The 7,509-nt window shown below is 38.0% G+C and overlaps 1 protein-coding gene across 1 annotated transcript in view; it reads left to right on the top strand.

Moving 5' to 3' along the window:
- Window positions 1-893: 893 nt before the first annotated feature.
- The window catches only part of LOC113687167 (uncharacterized), a 13,149-nt gene continuing 6,533 nt past the window's right edge, over window positions 894-7,509 (top strand). Inside the window, exons 1-4 of the mRNA XM_027204873.2 lie at window positions 894-1,277; window positions 2,205-2,499; window positions 4,989-5,271; window positions 6,769-7,046. Of these exons, the coding sequence (XP_027060674.2) occupies window positions 1,206-1,277; window positions 2,205-2,499; window positions 4,989-5,271; window positions 6,769-7,046 (928 nt within the window). The 5' untranslated portion in view covers window positions 894-1,205. The remainder of the gene's footprint in view (window positions 1,278-2,204; window positions 2,500-4,988; window positions 5,272-6,768; window positions 7,047-7,509) is intronic.

Below are 7,509 nucleotides of genomic sequence, written 5' to 3' on the forward strand. Positions count from 1 at the left end.
TGAAGTACTCGACTCTGTTGAACTGTTTTACATAACGTCTGAGAAGTGGTTTTTTAAGGTATTATTTTTTCCCCTTCTTTGTATGGGAACCAAACTCACCTGTAGGTCTCATAAAGCATTTTTTCCTTCAGTTAAAAAAAAAGTTAGGTGGATTAATTATAGTGTTTTTCTGAGTTCAGTTTGCAAGGTGCCTCGAGGCTGGTTTCTTGTTCCTTAATTTAAGATTGAAATGTATTGGCAAGCTGTAAAATTTCCGGTCAACTCTTTTTTTTGTTTAAAATATTTACCGGTTTGAGGAAGAAGCACACCCTCCATGTGTGATGACATTCGCGCTTGAAAATCAGCCATACAAAAAAACAAAAGATTTATTGGTGAGTTGGAAAGTTTCAATATTTTCTACATTAAACTTTACGAAATAACATCCAGAAAAATGTACATTGGACATCAGAAATTTCCATTTTTCACGGTCAACGAAATTACGAAGGATGAAATTTTTCTGATGCCGTTGTCACGATTTCAAATGTTATTGTTGTTTTTGAAGGAGGGAAAATAAAAATGAAATGGAAGCTAAGAGTTTGTCAAAACAATTATTGTCGCCTTCTCGTGAACAACAAAGAAGCAAATTAACTAAAAGAAGGTTTCTATTCCATCATAATTACACGTAGCCGCTTAGAGCGAGTTTATGTTGTCAGCACGTCCACGTCCATAAGTCATCAATTCCTTTGTCAGATTTGCACACGATTATTAAAAAAAAAATGAGCACAAATAAAAAAATAGCACCTCTGGTACTTCCTGAGGAATAAATTCTTTCTCGTTTTAAGACCGTTGTTATCACATCGGATCACGAAATATTATCACGCTACGCACTCTCTCATATCGCTTCCCACACCACTTGGTGGAGACTGGTACCGATTTGCCACAAGAGAGATAACACTTGAGTCGTAAAAATGCAATGGGGTTTCACAAAGACTTCTCTTTCAGATAATTGCCTTTCAAGCACTTTTGTCCAACTCTAAAAAAGACCAACTTTATTATGAAGCATGACAAATACTAGATCGAAAATGACATTGAGTGCCTAGGGGTGACGTTGTTACGAGCGAACCAGTTGGAAATCTTCGAAATCTTACCATTTATTTGGAGCGCGCAAAGTGTCGTCAAAGTCCAAGGGCACAAGGATACTTTTTGGAATCTGGCGATCACTTTCTATGGTTATCCGGAAATCAGACATTATGGACGATGGAGATATTGTAAAAGAAGGACATCTTCGGAGACTGAAGGTAAAGATCTCTTTGATAAATGTGCGCGCTCAATCGTTGCAATAGATTCTTCGATCGGCAGTTTCTTTTCGCTGTAATTTACAAATATTGGCTCAAGTTTGGGTCGATCGTAAGCGGTAAACGCTGAATGTTTGAATCTTATTTAGTATTTTTGTTATTTTCTGCGGCATTTTGCAATCAGTTGTGAACCTCAACCAGGGGTCTGTCCTGTTAGTTTTCCTTGAATGCTTTTTATTGTTTATACAGTCTAATTTGCACTCTTGCCCAATAAACTCAAGCATGTTTAGACGTAGTCTAAGCTTTTCATTCTGAACGAATTTTGAGTTCTCGAGAACGATTTTCTGTTGATAATGGTGAAGTTTATATGATACATCGTTATCTAGATCTGTAAGAGAATCTTGATTGTTTAAAGCCTTGCATAAATTGAAACATTACTACACGATTTTCGTTATGGGGTAATTACATCGCTTGTATGCCCTCTCTTAAGGAGATTTGTGAGCTTAAAAGCTTGCCTTTGTCTTTTGTGTGCGGGTCTAAATCGTTTACAGTTTTGCGTCAGTGTTTTCAATGTTTCATTTTTGAAAATGTTTTTCCTATTTATTTATTACGATCGGGACCTAAAACTTGTTAAACTCACCCATTGTTTTCAGTGCGAATTCAAGTGCCCTTGTGAACGAAATTGAAAGACAATGTCATTTTTCTTTGTAAGGAAATTAAACGCGTTGATGCGAATGCAAATCCGTGCTTTGTTGATTGGTATTACTGATTAGTTCTACATGCCATAATTTTTTCCTCGAATTTTTGAAAATATTTTTCTCCAGATCGTAATTTTACAGCACAGGAAATGTTCACAGCAACAACCGCGCTTACAAATACGTGACAAGTATTTGTGACAAAGTACTTTGATCGTGTGTTATTTTTCAACAGACGCTGAAAAAGCGATTTTTCGTTCTACGTTCGTCGCCAAGAAAAGGCAAATCCCGACTAGAATACTTCGAGAGCGAGAAGAAATTCCGCTCAAAAGGCCCACCAAAGCGAGTGATCTACCTAGCAAGCTGCCTAAACATCGCAAAGAAAGAGGACTCTAAGCACAAATTGGTGTTTGCTTTGTACACACGGGAAGATGTTTTTGGCTTAATCGCGGAATCGGAGGATGAATTGAACGCTTGGATGAAAATATTGAATATAGAGAAGAGAAAAGATGAGATCTTTAATGCATCTGGTAAGTGATTTCTTTGATGACAACACAGCATGGAATCATGCAATTAGAAATCATTGTTATTATGGATATGCTCCTTTGCATGTTTATTACCCGTTGTGACCCATTAACCAGGTGGGGGTTGAAACATTTTTTACCTGGGAAGGGGTGAGGATATTTATGACAACTTTTCAAATGATTATAATTCACTTTTTTCAAAAGCTTTTCACTAGAAATATATAAAATTAAAAACTTTAGTTATGTCATAATCCTAGCTTGTACTTACATTCAACCCCCTCTCCCTGAAAATATATACAAGTAACTTATGATTAAACAGTTGCCTGTAGTTCAGGCGTTAACCCTTAAACCTCCATGAGTGACCAACTGAGGATTTCTCCCAACAGCATCAATGCAATATTAAGCCGACAAGTGATGAGAATAAAGAAAAATATCAATTAGGGGATTATAAGTTGACCCAATAACAAATTCTCCAAACAAACATGACATGAACTGCATAACAGACAGTAATGAGAATAGCTAATGAGATCTTTAGAGTTAAAGGGTTCATTGCATTGCAAGCCAAATAATTATTTCCTGAAATATGGTATTTTTCTGGAAATCCTGTGTGTGGTTACAAAGCCAACATCTTTTCTTTGTACAGGTGTTTTTCTTGTTTGCTATAACTTCTTGAAAAAAAAAAACAATGCAGGAAATTTTAATTTTACTGATTCAAAAGAACTAAGGTCTGCATTATAGTGACTTCTAAATTTAAATTAACAGAGAACTCTTTTCTGTCTTTTCCCTGACAACACTTAACATGAGTATGTTTATTATGAAATAGGAAGTTATTCATGGTGGTAGCTGGAAATGTTGCGATCTACTTTACTGACTTTGTTGTGAGACGACAGAACAAATTTATATTATCATGATAATGTCTCTTCGGCAAAAAAAAATATGCAAAGTGATATTGACGTATTCACCCATTTGTTGAGGTTCCAAAAATAAGAAAGGACTGGTTTTGTCAAAAGTCTTATTTTGGTCTGGCAAGCATGGTACACCAGCTGTTTAAGAAACCTTTAATTATTCATTAATGGTATTTCCTATTATGTATTTGGGGGAGGGTGGAGGTGACAGGCTTTTGAAAGGAAAATTTTAAGGGGAGTATACATCAAATCATCCCAAAAAAATTTGCAGGTTTACATTTTTAAATGGAAAAGCTTATCAATTAATATTTGACTAAACTTAACCATGGAAACTGAAACAGTTTCTAAAAATTGTCATTAGAAGAAGTAAGGCAAAATTTGGCATGATGTTTGATTGATGCATGGGATGTCTATACTCTCTTGGTTCAGTTTATGAAGGAGAGTTCATCAATGAATAATCCAGATAACCTGTTAATTTGACTAAAACTTCTAGACGATAGTAAAATGAGAAATCTTAACCCAAATTAAATCAAGCTGTTTTGAAAAACTTTTTAAAAAAATCGTCTCTTGGTTCAATATTTTCAGGGTTTGGCAGATCAGGAAATTCTTAAACTTCCAAGATCTGATCATTAATTTCCCCCTTTGACTGCTGCATATTTCCTTGTTAATTGGTAAAAGAAATTGGACATCAGATCAAGATAAAAACTTCTACCTAATAAGTTTGAGTATTTTTGTTACCTGTGTGCTAAATAATGTTTGGATATTATATGGAGAAGTTACATGTTCATTACTTCTGGAAGTTAAAGGCTGAAGTTTATGTTATCATAGTCTAGCCTACAGCCATAAAGAGTAGCACTACTCCCAAAGGCTTCTTGCAGACAAAATTAAGATTAGCTCCAGCTGAGTGGTCTGATTAACTTCAGTTTCTTTAGGAGTGAAAAAATGATTCCAGTATGCATATGTTCCATACTGTTCTCTATTTACTTCCTATGGTGCTGAAAAGGAGAATTTGTTCAACAATCGAGAGCTTCTTCCAGATCAGCGGCTATCCAGTGGTTAGCACACCCTGTTCAAATTGATGAGGTCTGGTCCAGTATATGGTGTAGTGTTACAGGGGGTGGGGGCAGGGGGCTTTCTGTGATGGACAAGTGTTCCTTCTAGGGGAAAGGAAATACTCCAGATTTTTTTATATCACAAAAAACTCTGTTAACCTTTTTAACCCCCAAGAGCGATTCCCACCTGATTTCTCCGTACAATTTCATTCCAAAATCACACATTTAGGTCATGAGAATTAAGGAAATGATCATCAAATAAAGAAGCTCTTGACTGTTTTACAAATTCTCTCTGTCAGCACCTTAGAAAATATATAGAGCATAGTGTGGAGAGTTTGCATACTGATGTTAGGATGTAAAGGATTAGGATATGACATTTAATTAATATCCATCAGGTTGTAAACTTAATCAATGACTCTGTGCCCATTTTAATGAAGGACAGCTGTTGAAAGATGGAGCCCTTTTAAACCCATCTTCATGAGACTGTGGTGTCCCAAGTAACATCTGCATGTCACCTTTACTCTTTTAAATCCTTTAGTATCAACCTGGCCTGTCGCTGTGAAACCAAGGGGATTGGGAACTAGCAAGAACCTAGCTGGTTTGTATGACCTTCAGTTGTCAACTCGCAACTTAGCACTGGTTAAAAAGGACACCAAAGAACCAGCCATAGAGGTGCAGCTGGTCAATATTAGACGCTGTGGCCATACAGACTGTTTTTTCTTTATGGAGCTTGGGAGGTCTGCAGCCACAGGGGCTGGTGAGCTGTGGATTCAGGTTGATGATCAAGTTATTGCACAGAACATGCATGAAGCTATATTGAGGTGAATTGTTTTCATTAGCTTGTAAATGTTTGCTGAATAATCAGGGAGATGCTGGGTTCTGGGTTTTAGACCAGGGGGTGGGGTTGTGGGGAAGGGATCAGTGTTTGTGTTGTGTTCTTGGGCAAGACACTTTACTCTCACAGTGCTGTTTTACTTAGGAGTACAAATTGGTTGGAGAAAATTTTTAGGGAAGCGTGATGAAATGCAGGAGGGGGGGGGGGTAACCTTGCACCGGACTGGCATTCCATGCAAGGGGAGGGTAGTAATAGTCCTTGTCACTTGGTGCCACTTGGTTCAAGTACAGACTTTACCTACCTGGGGAGACATGGAACCAGGTTAAGCCCCAAGAGGATTTCTTTTGTTGTTTTCTTGAACAGAACATAGTTGCTTCCCCCTCCATCCCCTTCACTCAGGGATATACTTGCCACTGGGGTATAAGCGAACTGGTCATGAAATCTCATGAAATGCTAAGAATAATCTGTGATGGACTACACATATGAGGGACCAGGAACTCTCCCAGGTCCATCATGGAACAAAAACTGCGTTGAACTTGCTTTGGTTTGCATGAAGACTTACTCTTTTTGCCTTTACACTTTTAACTCCCATGAATGACCAAGACAGAATTTCTCCTTACATTATCAATACAATATCAAGCAGACACACAAAGAGAATTAAGAAAATTTAATTAGGGGATTATTAGTTGATCTGATATCAAATTCTCTGAACTAACATTGTAAAAATTATAACAAGGATGGTAAGGAGAATCACTTATGAGATCTTAGGAGTGAAAGGATTTATTGCAACTTTTCCTGCATGATTTTGAACCACCTTTCCAAGGTGTGATCATTGCTTCTGCTTTGTAGAATTTGCAGCAGAGACAATTTGAAAAAATTTGTGCTTGAAGCCTGTGAGCAAAAAGCAATTACTGGACGAGGTTAAGCATGACATCAAGAATTTTCAAAAGAGAGGTCCGTGGTAGATAACACAGATGTGAAGTTTGATAATTCGTGACTTAGTGGGAAAACTGAATTCAATTATTGTTTTATATTACAGTTTTTGATAGCTTTGTGTTTCTCTCTGAGTGAACACTACACGGACGAGGGGCTTAGAAACGAAGCAGACTTTGAGCTTGACATGATAAATGTTATATCCACTGCAGAGAGTGCATTTATCATGTTGAGTTCAACGCTATTGTATACTGATTGAGTGCTCTCGACCAATAAGATTTTTCATAGGAAGTCTAATGTATTATAAGTAGCATAAGCGCAGCCGTGCTCCCCCCGTCCCAAGGTGAAACCTCACAAAAAAAAACTTATCCAGTTACATAATTTGCATAGATTAGAGTGACGTCACAGAACACGATTAGTGTCAGGTTTTCGTAGACTTTCCTTCTGTTCCGTTTCACATTGCGGGGAGGGTACGGCTACACGTAGTCTATATGATAAATCTTAGTTCTTGTCATATTTCACTAATCCTGTATCTTTTAACTATTAACAGCGCCATGCACAACATCTCCTCATCTGATCTTCCACCGGCTCCTAGGCGACGTTGTGATAGTGAAGGAAAACGAGGAAAGTCTCGACCTCGTCCAGTGTCAGCTCTCATGTATCCACCCAGCCGTGGTCGTTCAGACACTGAGCCAACTTCTCAGAATCCGTTGGTTCGTACTGTGAGCTCCTCAGTTTCAACTCGGAACTTAACAGAGTTTGAAAGTCCCAAGAACAAAACGTCATCTGTGTTGAATCGCTTGCGGCCGCGGAGAAGATCAAAGGAAGGTACTTGCGTCTTTTATCACTGAGCCCGCGAGCAGGTACTTGTTATCAGCACTTTGGCACGAACTTTTCTTTGCCTGGCTATAGGCCTGCAAGGAGTCTAGCACTAGTGCCAGACTCATTTCAAATCCTCCCACGAGCGGAGAAACGAGTACTGCACCGCTGATAACAACGAGGGGCTGCTCGCCGGCTATTCAAATTATTATGTCACTGAATATGAGTGAATATAACTTTACTCCTAATTTCCCGTAATTTTGGCGGAGGAGTTGATTCTTCTACCTTTACTAGGTGCTTGATTATGCCCGTCGTCAAATGTGTTTTATAACTGTAGCTTCAAATTGGCACCCTTTCACAAATTTAGATTTTTGGTATATTGTGTAACAGGTTTGCACGGGTTCAAACGGAATTTCTAAAACACATCGTTTGTCTAGAACACATCCGTTGTGACACGAGCTTAGGACTAAGG

Source organism: Pocillopora damicornis, chromosome 1 (genome assembly GCF_964200805.1).
Source record: "Pocillopora damicornis chromosome 1, jaPocDami1.2, whole genome shotgun sequence".
Lineage (NCBI taxonomy): Eukaryota > Metazoa > Cnidaria > Anthozoa > Scleractinia > Pocilloporidae > Pocillopora > Pocillopora damicornis.